Raw genomic sequence first — 13586 nt, forward strand, 5'->3', positions numbered from 1 at the left:
AAAATGTATGTTTGCAAAGGGCAGTGTTTTCAAATACGTCGGCTTAAACCATTGTTACAATATATCGATTTTTGCGTGTTAGGTAGCCGGGGCTGGTTCGTGTTGTAGCCGTTTTTATCTGGTAGGTAGAATGATGTTGTTTTCACAAGGCAGGAGAAAGGCTTTAGGTAAGTTTCAAAGTAGTGACCATCATAATTAAAATTATTTCAACTTCTTCAACTGCTACTAATTATAATTCGTGAGATATTTTTTTTTATGTCACAATCGGTAATGGAGCTTGTGGGTCGCCTGATGGTAAGCGCTGCTATCGCCCATGAACATTTTGAGAGGTATAAGGTCCATTGCACACCTTACGCCTCTACAAATTGATTGCCGACTTCATATTGGGAAGGGAACAAGAAAGGATTGACGAGAGGAATCTTTATTCTTACTTTCCTTTGGAAGGACTGGGAAGGATATGGATCTCCAGCTCCCCCACTCACCGAACGAAACACAGCAGAATGCTATTTCACGCCGGTCTTCTGTGGGGGTGTGGTAATTCCCCGGTGCGAGCTGGCCCAATTTGTGCCGAAGCGTGCTCGACTACTACATACAAAAATATACATACAGTTCATAATTCAAATCTAGTAAAACTATGCAGCCTCAAAGAAAAATATGTTTTTGAATATATTGAAAATTCTTGTCATATTATATCGGGTGAGCTTATACCCATAAGCTATCGCAAAGCCACCATAATATTACTCTTTAGTACTGACCTATAGCTGAGTATTCATAGGAATACTAAGCTATAGAGCTTAGCATACTCATTACCAACATCTCACCCTTCAAGCTACGAGGATACTTATTACGGAGTACCATAATCAACATGAGTAACCAACGGAGGTAAGTGGTCAGGTGCAGCACCACCCCCCCACCAGCGCGTCTCACTGCGAGGGTGCCGGCGGCTGGGTGTGCTGGCAGCAGTTCTCCGTCTCCAGCTACTTCCGGGGACAGTTCATCACGATCACCCCGGACGCGGAGACCTTCGTGCTGTTCAGGCGCTCGGGCAGCAGATATCGGTGGTCCAAGGTTTCAGGGTTTTGGAATTATGGTAGCTAATGTAATAATAAATGCGCCTAGATCAGAGACTGTGAGAAGCCCATTCATTGGTATTCAGTTTTATGGCTAATGTAATAAGTGCTGTCTTAAATAAAATTTGACTCATTTTGATTTTGAAAATTTGTGTCAGTAAATTAATTGAATACTTTCTCAATACATTATTCTTTGTTCATTCGTGTCTCTTATTTCCTTTTGTTTTATAGAACATATTTAACGCTTAAACTTTACTCGTGTCAGCTAATTAGATGTGGTCCTGTACTTACAAATTACAACACTTTAAACAATTGCAAGGAAAAAAGAATCGTATATGTTTTCACAAAATTGTAGGTGACGACAACAGTGCACAACATAATAGTGGGCAAGCTGTGGGTGGACAACCACGGCGACATGGAGATAGTGGGCGAGGCGGGCCCGGCCACCGGCTACGTGGCGCACCTCAAGTACCTGCCCTACGGGTACTTCAGCAAGGACACGCAGCGGAAGGTCACGGGGGTCATCAAGGATCCCAATGGAGTGGTGGGTGATTGATACTTTAATTATTTGGTGTTGACTGTTGTGATAAAAAAAATCTAGTTAATTAAATGTCAATGACGAATATTTATTACGTGTTTATAATGAGCATCAAATTTTACATTTCTCTTACTGCTGTTTAATGAAAATTGATGATTGCTGATGCAACTTAACGCATTCGTAGGAATTCGTTTAACCGTTTTCGCTACAATAAAACTTAAAATAAATGTCAATTATATGACCGCTAAGGAATGTGAAACAAAAATGTCGATCAATATCTTAACTTTGACTATACACGCAAAGTGAAGTAATGTACGTTGGCACCGCAGCCGCGCTACGTGCTGCAGGGGCACTGGGACAGCCGCGTGGAGGTGGCGGCGGTGACGAGCGCGTCGCCCGACAACACCGTCTGCAAGACCGGCAAGTTCGTGCTCGCCTGGCAGCGCGTGCCCGCGCCCTCCGACTGCGACAAGTGAGCGCGTCCCCCTCCCCCTACTATATACTACCCCATATATACTATACTAGCAAACCCGGCGAACTCCGTTTCGCCACCAGATGGCTGTATGTGAAAGATAATTTTCCCGCTTTTCTGTTAAAATTTTTCCTGAATTTTCTTTGCTATAAACCTCACGGAGCCCGACCTTTCCAACGAATGCAAAACTGTGGAAATCGGCTAGTGCGTTCTGGCGTTATAGCGTCAGGAAGGAAAACCCGACTTATTTATATATAGTAGATAGACTAAAACTGTTTCTTTTTAATTTGTATTTTATCATTCAATATTTGATTCAACGAAAAATTTGTCATATTCTGATATGATAGATCAATCAATAGTTATAGCACTTCGAAATTTTATCAAAGATTTATGTTGTATATCTCCAGTGTTGTGTCGCCCCTTTTTTAAATATGTTATTTTTCATTACACGTATAAATGTCGTACGTAACGATATAGTACATAGTGTAGTGCACGGTGTAGTATAGCGGGCACGTTCCGCAGATGGTACAACTTCACGCTGCTGGCGGCGCAGCTGAACGAGCCGGAGACGGGCGTGGCGCCCACGGACTCGCGCCTGCGGCCCGACCAGCGGCTCATGGAGGAGGGGCTCTGGGACGAGGCCAACGCCGAGAAGCTGCGCCTCGAAGAGAAGCAACGGTATTTGCTCTATTCTTAGCAAGCCAATGTCATTCATGAAATACCCTTATTTCTTTATGACATAGAAAGTAGTAAAATCGTTTGTCAAGTCAATAGGTTTTCTTTGAAAATCTAGTCAGTGTTTATGGAGAGCAGATTTTGGAAGTATGCACTATTCTTCATGTCATATAGAATTCTTTTGGTGTGATCTATGTGTTACTATCCGGTTAAAGATTTTTCTAATGTTTCGGAATTGATAAATTTTAAAATAATGTCTAGAGCCGCTTTAGCGTAGTTATGAGAAAAAAATGATACGAAATCGCTCTGTTTCGACATGATAGATAAAAAAAAAAACAAAGAAAATTTCTTTCACATGTTTCGTAACATGATATAACAGTAAAAATGCGTGTTGTATGTTCCAGCGCGGCGCGGCGCGAGCTGGAGGCGGCGGCCGAGGCGGCGGCGGCGCGCGGCTCCGCGCCGCCCGCGCCGCGCGCGCCCGTCTGGTTCACGCGCCAGGCCGCGCCGGGCCAGCCGCACCTGCGCCACCTCTACAACAACAAGTACTGGGAGTGCAAGCAGCGGCAGGACTGGGCCGCCTGCCCGGACATCTTCTAGTGCCGCTGCGTCTGTGCACCAGCCGCTCCCATCGGACGTGGACACTTGACGGGTGTGGTGTGTGGCATCTGCCATCTAATGCGCGATACTGTACGGAAGTTGTGCGCGAGAGCAAGCGCTCCTCCGAGAGGGATGCGCGTTGCGATTGTTCGACGCGGTTACTGTACAGTACTTGTGTGTTGATAGATTAATGTTCCGAAGTAATTTGTATATCAAGCGCTGATACTTGAGCTCGATACATTCTTATGTTAATTTTAAATTATGGTCCTTCGAGCCAACATGTTAGTTGGGAGAATTAAAAATGCAGATCTCAAAAGATCCACAACACGCTATCCTGTCCCGACATCTATTGATACTGTAGGAATATTGTGATAGAAAAAAAGTGTAAACATAATATGTTGACATAAGTTTTTATCTCACTTATTTTAAATCTAATATTTTACTGCTTTTTAATGTTGCAACAACGATGAGCACATACAAACATGAGGAATTATAATAGCATCAACTAATGGGTGCAATTCTCAATCCCAATATAACAAAATAATTTCATTTATATAGCCATGTTAATTAAATAATAATAATAATAAAATAGGAGAAGACAAATTTGCTTGCATTTAATATTCGACATGAGTCGAATGACAAAATTATTACGAGTGTTGATTAAAATAGTTGAATACAGGTAATGTAAGCTCATAAAGGCAGTATTAAGGAAATAATCGTTAATATCATACTACTCATCATTTGAACTGCATCAGAACTGGTTCATTCAAAAAAGGTTGTGCTTTTGCTTATTTCTAAAATCAATCATAAATAATAAATAAAATTGATGCGAATAACTACTCTCTGCTTTAGCTATCGATATAATTGCTAAAATAAAACGATAATTTATAAGCTTTTAACATTGCCACTTATTATCGTTAATTAATGCTACCCGTTTTCTTTTTACTTGATAACATTGATATTTTCGGCTAAACAAAAATAGATTGTGTGTTCGAAAATGTATCGTGTGGTAAAAGACCTATTACAATTAAAGACAATCTGAAATTATAATTACTATAAGTGCGTATGTTATTTTTCTGCAGTTATCACATAATGCGATGTAATTTTGATTGTTGAAGTATGATAGCTAACTGAGACAACAGCTAATATTCCACACGGTTGTTCAACGAAGACGTTTATACAGATCGATTGTGTGGTGGCAATGGGCGAGACGCGAGAGGTACAAGCCCGAGCTACATACGCCATGTTTGTAGCAGCTCGGGACATTATTTAGGGCGCGCATATTTGAATGTTGTTTTCATAATTATTATTTATTGAATCGTGACAACCGTTACATTTTTCGACTTTTACTCCGAGATCAAAGACGTTGTATTATTGAACGTGTATTGTTACTGTATTTTGTCCTTGGACTGTGCTGAGATTTTATTTCCCATTATTTCCTTCTGAATGTGTCCAAAAATGAAATTCCTGATATGTCACGGTACGCTCGTCTTTATTACTCTTGTGCACGTTTAATTTTAACAAATGATTTTATTTAGTAAGAATGAGATGTGTAATATAACTACTGTTAGTACACCATTGAAAATGGTACTCGTTCCACTATTTTCTCGTCTTTTTTGTTTAGTTCGCCCTTTATTTTAAGGTTATGTAATGTAATTAAAGGAAAAATATTTTATTTCATAAATCATTGTTGTTTTCTGCGGCATCATTAATCTATTTGTTATTTTTATGATTTTTGCTCTTAGCTGAATTGTGCAATTTGACGCCTACCATGATACTAATAAAAATGTCGAGAGGTTTTTGGCTCTATGGCCTAATAAATAGATTTAAATTTTGTGTTAACTTCTAAATCATAAACAAACTATAAAATTATTTTCTTAACGGATGTTACAACGAAGTTAAGTAATGTTTCAGGTACTCGTCAATCGGTTCAACACCAATCATCACTATGTATATATAAAACTCGCTTTGATAATTAGGACTTAGTAAATTATCTATTTGCTTTTATATCACCCACTTTCTCATTATAGTGTAAATTAAATAACTAGTAATGTTATACGGAATAATAGGTGCTATGAGGGATGTATACAGCAATTTAGTCGTGTTTCTATTTGTACGTGGTCGTAAATTATTTTATATGGTAACTATTTTTGTTTAAGTTTCAGTTTGATGCAATTGACTCAAATCAAATAGAGATACGATATAAATTATCAACCTTGTAGAACTTTCGATCTGCTTCCAGTTTAGAACACAAATTTCATGAGAAGTGTTAAATTTTTAACTAAAGTTGAATTTCTTATATTAATTAATAAAAAATAATTTTCTTTTGTATTTCTGTATTGTAAATAATGCAAATTTATTCCAAAACTAAGCATTGCTCTTGCGTCCAAATAGACAAGGTGTATAACATTTTCGTATTGTTGGAAGGGCGAATTAGACTAAGTCGTACCTGACAGAATACGCATGCCTTATCGTATGAGTGACGCCGCGTTGACGACGTCGGGTCTTTGTCAAACTTCTTATGCATCTGTGCCCGGATCTTTGATAGCGACTTGGACAAAGTGTAGGATATTTTGTAAGATCTATTACAAATTGTACATTTTTACGTGGATGTAAGATATTTGTTAATATTTTTATTAATAGAATGATGTTTGAATACAAAGCCATAACATCTGTATCATGTTGAGTATAAAAATAAACTATATCGAAAACATTCTTGGTTGTTTTACTTTCTATCCCTGTTTTGCATTTGTAAAGAAATTGATATTCACAGTTTGTCAATATTTATAGTCTATGTTCAAAATATTTATTATATTTTAGGTTGTAATAATGTTAAAAATACCTATCAATATTTATTACCTAATATATCGTAACCTGATTAAAGTGGCAGGGAGCCGCTGGACTCAGGCCGCTGGTGATCGGTCGTTTTGGAAATCTTTGGGGGAGGCCTATGTCCAACAGTGGACGTCCTAAAAGGCTGCAACGATATCGTCGTCTATCTTTTGTTTTTTTTATGTCATCGTCGGCAATGGAGCTGGTGGGTCGCTTGCTATGGTAAGCGCTTACACCGCATATGAAATATATGGAGCGGCGGGTCGATTGCACGCCTCTACAAATGTATTGCCGTCTTAATATTGGAAAGGTAAGGATTTACGAGAGTAATATAAAGGAAAGGACTGGGAAGGGCACGGAAAAGGATATGAGCCTCCGGCTCTCCCACTCAAAGGGCGAAACACAGCAGTATACTATTTCAATCCGGTTTTCTGTGGGGGAGTGGTACTTCCCCCGGGTGCGAGCTGGCCCAATTCGAGCCGAAGCGTGCTCGGCTACCACAAAAAAAAATGCAAAATATAAAATGTCTGTAACTATTAGCGGTAAACTCAAAGAACTATAATCCAATTATTTTGTTGTAATCATATATATATACAAAAAAAAAATTGTAATGACTAGGGTCTATTCGTAACACTATAATTCAGAATTCAATAAACATAGTAGCTATAAAAAAAAATTATAATACAACATTTTGGTCAATGATATTTTGCATCGTGCATTTTGGCGGTCCTAATGATGTGGCGTCGTAACTTCGATCAATATAAAATCGATGGCGTCTAATGCCAACGCTCTACTGGAAGTTGGCGATAATATAATGGGTACATATTGTTATTATTATTAAAATTATTATCCTGCTGAATTTTGAGGCGAATCCTCTGAATTGGCATCATTGCATAGTGCATTTTTAATTTTACATATCTACAGTAAACCCGTTAAAACTGTTTATGGTAAATTATCTAACAATGTCACATATCTGCCTTCGATCGATCATGGATAGATCAGACTCGAGACACTTTCATACGCGTCTTGAGTGCACTGACCATTTTTAAATCTCACCTTATTTTTACCTTCGATACAGGGTCGGGTTACATTCTGTTATTTACTTGTTTTTAAGAAATGAGAGCATTCAAATGAAAAGAAAACATCATTTCAACATTTTTATTAAGAAAACGGAAACAGTGAAAAAGTACATAACTGTAAATTGTAGTTGGTTACAGCATGGTTTATATAATTAAATCATTTACAGTTTAAAAACGTTACTAAACTTTTACTCTGTTTTTATCTTAAAGTTATAGTAACTTCAAGGCTAACGCGATATTGTATTTTACGTATGTATAAAACAAATACTTTTATGATACATATAATAGGTATACATAAATGTTTCTTCTTCGTTCGAACATTAAATATGATATAATAACTATGAAACAGAGTAAAAATATAGAATCGGTAAAGTTAGGTGTTAAGCAGTTAAATTATTCATACAAAGATATAAAATAAATGTTTGTCATCAATAATTGTCTCAATCTCCGAGTAGAGTACAATAATTTAACTATTGGTGGTAAAATTTTTCTGTGAATGATATCCACCCAGTAAGTATACTTTTTACATATAATTGAACTAAGAGATTGAGACGAACAAAAGTTTATTTCCGTTTAATTATTTTGTTTTATACATTTATACTTCGCCCATAGCTTCTCTCAAGCGATATCACTCATTCTTACAAAGGGAATATAAATACATACATGAGCTCAAAATTTTTTATTTTTATACATTTTTTATAAACCTCTTTAAACACAAATTATTTTAGATCTCGAGAAGTAGAGCATAGGAAATAAAAAAGCTTTGTTTTGAAACATGACCATAAATTTTCATGGAATTTAAAAAGAGCTGGCGAGTTATGCTTTTAAGATAGATATGCTGAAGTAGGGTGTCTAGGACCATTCATCCCTTTCTGATTTAACAATGAAAACTGTTCACTATTCATTTTCATAAATTGTGTCTTATAATTGAGAAATAAGTTAAACAGATCATATCAAGAAGCTGTAGTGTGGCATTAATCTTGTTACACTTGAAGATTTTTTTCAATATAAAATGGTTTAATTTTTCTACAAAATCCATAACATTTTGTTATATACCATACAAAAATTTTAAGTACAAAATAATAACAAAAAATAATATTATAAGAGGGAATAATATAGTCATTTTTTTGTTTTGTGTAATTTGTAAAAGATTTCATTTCATTTCATATAATTTACATAAAATCATATTAATTTTGGTAATTTTTTTAAAGCAGTACCCGCCAGAGCTCTTAAAAAGCTAGCCCTGAGACCTTTTCTACAATAACTAATACCAATTACTTAGTATGATAAAAATTAAAATAGTTATCAGCATATCTATTTACATATTTTACAAGGAAAAGAAATAATAAATTATTTTTATTTCTATACCTTTGATATGAGCTTCTGTTCATAAAATCAATGAAAATCTTTGACAATAAAGCAAAGTATGTTACACAAAGTGAGTTTATATTAATTACAAATTAAGAAATTTGCCTGTTTATAAAAATGAGGTCAACTCCCAAACTCTCAAAGCCCTTACAAAAGTTACAAGAAAGTCTAGCATATACAAATGACTTAAGTAATAACTTTTTCAAAAATTAAGTGCATCTTTTCTTAGTCTTGTTTTTTTTTATATTTTTATTAAATGCTCGTCTACAAATGTAATAATGATAGTTATATACACTGAATGTGTGTGTGTGTGTGTGTGTGTACTTGCTATATAAATTTAAAAGATCATGGTTCCAATTAATTTAGAATTATCCCATTAATATTACTAAAGATCGATTAAACACACAAGTATATAAATACATTTATGAAATAATGCAATGTTGCCATTCACAATAATTACGAGAACTCAGACAATTTACATTGATTAAATTAAAAAAGCAAGAAACTCATGCAATGCCTATAATATTAAATAATTTTGATACTATAATGTTGGATTAATTTCATCAAATGACATTATGGAATATGATTAAAAAAAATGAAGGACAGTTATGAATAATGATGTTAAATATCAGTTAATATCAAGACTTCAACTCCAAAAAGGAAGGCAGTTTATGTTGGTTGTCATCTCAACATTTTTTGACAGCTATGTAAATATACAATTCAGATGTTTGTTATTTATAGTTGTGAATGAACTTGTATTTAATTCGGCTAGCCTTGCTTCATTTATGTTCGAATTACATGAATACAGATACAGTATAACAAATACTTTGTGTAGGTCTTATTTTATAAACATATATAAAGTGTTTTTGAAATGTGAGCTGACACATAATATGCTAACATAATTTTCAAAATCACTGTAGAATCCATATAATTTAGAAATGGGAAGGGTAACAGGTGTTATTGGGTATGCTTATTATTAAATCAGCTCATCACATATTAAAACGGTTCTATGATTGTGTTAGAAGAACTAATCTTAATTATGTCTGCACAGAAATATGAGAGTATGAAATGTATATACTATAGTATGAAAACTTTTTATTACACACTCATTTACAATGACAAACAGGATATTAACCTTAGGACTGATAGGAAAGTAAAATCAAGATATGATGTACTTAAAGTCCTTTGTGGAACTTCTTAATGACTGAGCTTTATTTACATAATTTCACATTTAGGTATTATTCTATGCTTACGATAGACATTAATAATTTATTTTACGACACATATTAACACGATTTAATTACTAGACATACACTTTCGACTACATGAACAATTTTTTAGCAATCAATAATATCTATACTTATAAAAATAATGCTTCCGACAAACTGAAATATTTTCCGACTAGCTTTGAATAGATAAAAAATTAACTAATCAGTAACAAGTCTATTATTACTACTGACAATAAATGAAAATAAATTTTCAGTAGAACTGTAAACAAATCTATTTTGCCAGTTATTAATATATTATATCCCAAATTCATCTTATAGAAAATGAGAAGTAATGTTAAAACATTGACATCATAGAGATAGTTTGAAAACATAGGCAGTATCTTTGTTTTTGATCTTTAATTTCTGTATGTAAAATAATATAAGTTTTTTGCAAGCTTTGTGTACAATTGTCAATGAAGCGGAATTCTTGTCGCCTTAGGCTGCACAAACATTACATTACATTTAAGCACAATGTTGTACAATAACCATAAATCCTGGTATTTATATGATGACTCCCATCAAAAAAATATATTTTATAGGAATAGTACCTAAGTAAACAGTAAAATTAATGCTTCGGGAATACATAATATTAGCAAATACTAAAGTGGGGAATTTGTAGATACAGTTAAAGTTGTTGTACATTATTTGTGTAACTCTTACAATTTAAAGTGTGAATAAATCTTTTGCATTATATAATTTGTATTGTATATAACACTTTATAAACCAAACTTTAGTATAAAATAGTAAAACTTAAAAAATACATAACAAAATAAGATACAAGTAGCTAATATAGTTAGAGAGACCTATATGTAATTGTGATTATATAACAAAAAATCAAGCAAAATAAACAACATAAGCATGCTTTTTAATAAAACGAAAATGTCCATCGGGCATGTCTGCCTCTCATAACAAAATTAACAATAACCCAGCACAATATGAGCTGAATTCAGCCATCGTAAACAGAGGTTTAGCACCTGTTTCATTCCCTCCCCAAGGCGACGTTCCTATCCAATATTTCAGAACACATAGAAAAGAAAATAATTAAATGCTTCAAACAAGCTAGGAAATAGAATCTCTTACACTTATTTACAAAGCAAAAACAAAAGTACTCACAGCGACGCCATACTATGATATATTTTTGGATTAGAAGCAAAGTCGCAAGTTTCGCGGCGCGTCGCGATCGCACGAAAGCGGAAGCGCTTATTGCACAGAGGATCACTTCACTAGATTCACTTCAGCTTTCCACACTGTCCACTGTACTCCATTACACGTGAGAAGCTGCACTTTGAGACGCGGACACGCACTCCGGGAACCGCTCCGCATATTCGAGACGGGACCGTACATTGCGCACGAATTGTTCACTCGCACGTGACACTTTACACTGTGGTCTGTTGGCCGCGCGAGACTGTCTGCTCGACCGGTTCTTTGCAACTCGGGGAGCTGGCTACTCGATGAAGTAGCGCACCTTGCCACCGCCGCATCGCACCACGTCCTCCCATGCTGAAATGTATATTATTCTCATTCATGTTGAAAGTTATAGCAAGTTAGTAAAGTGATGTGATTAACTACTGAAGAAAATTGTGATTTCATTTAATTATAACAAAAGCTTAATAGTTTTGAGGACTTCACTTTTAATGAGCGATAGGGACTATTTTATATATTTGTAAACAGTTAGCTGGTTTCCTGTAAGTACAATGTTATTGCAATGTGAAATAAATTTTACAAGCTTTAATTGTGTATTTGTGACATTAAGCAAATAACAAATAGATGAAAAGATTTAATTTCTTTTTTGTTATAAGGTTTTATCTGTTCAAGTAGTCTGTATTCGAAACAAAGCGATTGTGTTAAGATATTCAAATTAAAATAGTATTACTATTAAATTTAATGTCTGTTTAATCGGTTTATGTAAATTTAGAAACATTGTAGATACAAAGTGTTCACTCACCAGTTCCAACATAGTCGATGATCTGGTGCAAATGCGCGGTGTCAGCGGGCGGGTCCGGGGGCACGTAGCGCAGCGCCAGGCAGGCGGCGCGCACGGGCACGCCGCCGCGCGCCGCGCCCCCTGTGCCCCCCGCGCCCGCGCCCGCGCCCACTCCCACGCCCACGCCCCCGCCCGCGCCCGCGCCGCGCCCCTCCGGCGCGTCGCGCAGCAGGTCGCAGCGCGGTCGGCGCGACGGCCCGCTCAGCAGCTGCTCATTGATGTCGAATCCAAACGTCACGCCGTCCATGTCCCGCGGCCTCGCCGCCGAGTCGAGCAGGATGACAGGGGGTCGCCGGTCCGCAACCACGTCTGGAGCCGGCATATCGGCTGGTCTGTTCGCTTCCGATCGCTCTTTCCGCTGATTACGCGCCGTCGTAGGAGTCGCAGGCTTGTCCCGAGGCCGCCTCGCATTCAACGCCGGGTAATCGAGAGTGTCGGCGACGGGTGGGTTGACTTTGGTGTTGGGGGGCGACGGCTCCTGTTTCAGTTCGCCGTCGCCCTCCGCGTAGAAGTTGCAAGATTCAATCAAGTCGGGGATGTTGTGTCGTGTGCGCGCGATGTCCGCGTACGAAGCGTGCGGAGGAGGGTTGGCCGGCGGAGCGGGTGGGGCGGGGGGCGGCGGCGGCGGCGGGACGGGTGGAGCGGGCGACGCGGTCGGCGCGGGCTTGGGGCGCGACTGGGGCGCGTCCGCGGGCAGGGAGTGCACAGAGTCCATGTCGTCGTTGGAGTCGTTGGAGCGGTCGGAGGGCGGGGCGGAGGGCGCAGAGGGCGAGGCGCGACGCGCGGGGCGAGGGCGCGGCGCGGGCGGCAGCTCGTCGGCGCGCCGCCGCGGCTTGCGGCGCTTCGTCACCGTCTGGAAGTCGGTCAGCTCGTCGTCGGGCAGCAGCAGGGCGGCGCGAGCGTCGTCGCCCCAAGAGCGGCGCTCCGGCTTGGTGGGGGCGCCTTTGGCGGTGAGATCTTCCAATTTGGTGCGCGAGAGCTCCTCGAGCGAAGAGGCGCGCGTGATCTTGGCGCCCTTGTCCTTGCGCCGCTCAGCGGAGCGCTTCTTGCCCTTGTCGTCGCAGTCGTCTTTGTGCTTGCGCCCCATTTTGTGAGCCCGAGCGCCGTCCGCGTTCGATTCGATGAAACGCAACAACTCGTTCAGGTCCTTGTTACCCTGGTAACCGTCGATCTGGTGCGACTTGATGACGGTCTCATTTTTCGATGACTTTTTCCTCCTCGGCTTCTTGTGTTGACTAGATCCTGATATAGGCGAACTGAATCCGTGTACCGCATTCCCGTTTTCGTCTAGAGATTTCTGTAAACGGTAGTGCACAGTGAATATAGGCACCTGAATGAAAAGGAAAAATTACTGTTAGTCGTTTTAGAATCGGGGCATCGTTACAAATAGCTCATCGCGATGAAGACGACCACAGCAATGTTTATTGCGTGAGTGACGTGTTATACATATTTTAATGTGCATTCTCGTGAAGGGGCAAGAAGCGGGTCGCATGAAGGAGGCAAGCTGTAAATAAAATAAACGGTGAACCGTCCCGTGTGCGGACGTACCTTATAGTCGTCGGTGGAGGAACAAGCGGTGGAACCGTAGTTGGGCCGCGCGAGCGGAAGCCCGCTGAAGGTGGTTGTCGTTAACACGTTGCGGGGCTGATGCTGAGTCAAAACAACACCGAATAAATAAAGACCAAACATCAAACTAAACA

At 38.5% G+C, this 13586-nt stretch overlaps 2 protein-coding genes across 2 annotated transcripts in view; one reads left to right on the forward strand and one right to left on the reverse strand.

Annotated features, from left to right (window-relative positions):
- LOC119835788 (oxysterol-binding protein 1) overlaps window positions 1-6070 on the forward strand; it is an 18190-nt gene extending 12120 nt beyond the window's left edge. The window contains exons 10-15 of the mRNA XM_038360785.1: window positions 641-696; window positions 883-1068; window positions 1426-1614; window positions 1938-2080; window positions 2603-2758; window positions 3160-6070. Of these exons, the coding sequence (XP_038216713.1) occupies window positions 641-696; window positions 883-1068; window positions 1426-1614; window positions 1938-2080; window positions 2603-2758; window positions 3160-3355 (926 nt within the window). The 3' untranslated portion in view covers window positions 3356-6070. The remainder of the gene's footprint in view (window positions 1-640; window positions 697-882; window positions 1069-1425; window positions 1615-1937; window positions 2081-2602; window positions 2759-3159) is intronic.
- Window positions 6071-7331: 1261 nt separating this feature from the next.
- The window catches only part of LOC119835798, a gene marked incomplete at its 5' end in the record, with an annotated part of 13512 nt that continues 7257 nt past the window's right edge, over window positions 7332-13586 (reverse strand). The window contains 3 exons of the mRNA XM_038360798.1: window positions 7332-11402; window positions 11848-13183; window positions 13435-13530. Coding sequence (XP_038216726.1) covers window positions 11347-11402; window positions 11848-13183; window positions 13435-13530 — 1488 coding nt within the window. The remainder of the gene's footprint in view (window positions 11403-11847; window positions 13184-13434; window positions 13531-13586) is intronic.

The sequence above is a fragment of the Zerene cesonia genome, chromosome 2 (genome assembly GCF_012273895.1).
Source record: "Zerene cesonia ecotype Mississippi chromosome 2, Zerene_cesonia_1.1, whole genome shotgun sequence".
In the NCBI taxonomy this organism is placed as follows: Eukaryota; Metazoa; Arthropoda; class Insecta; order Lepidoptera; family Pieridae; genus Zerene; species Zerene cesonia.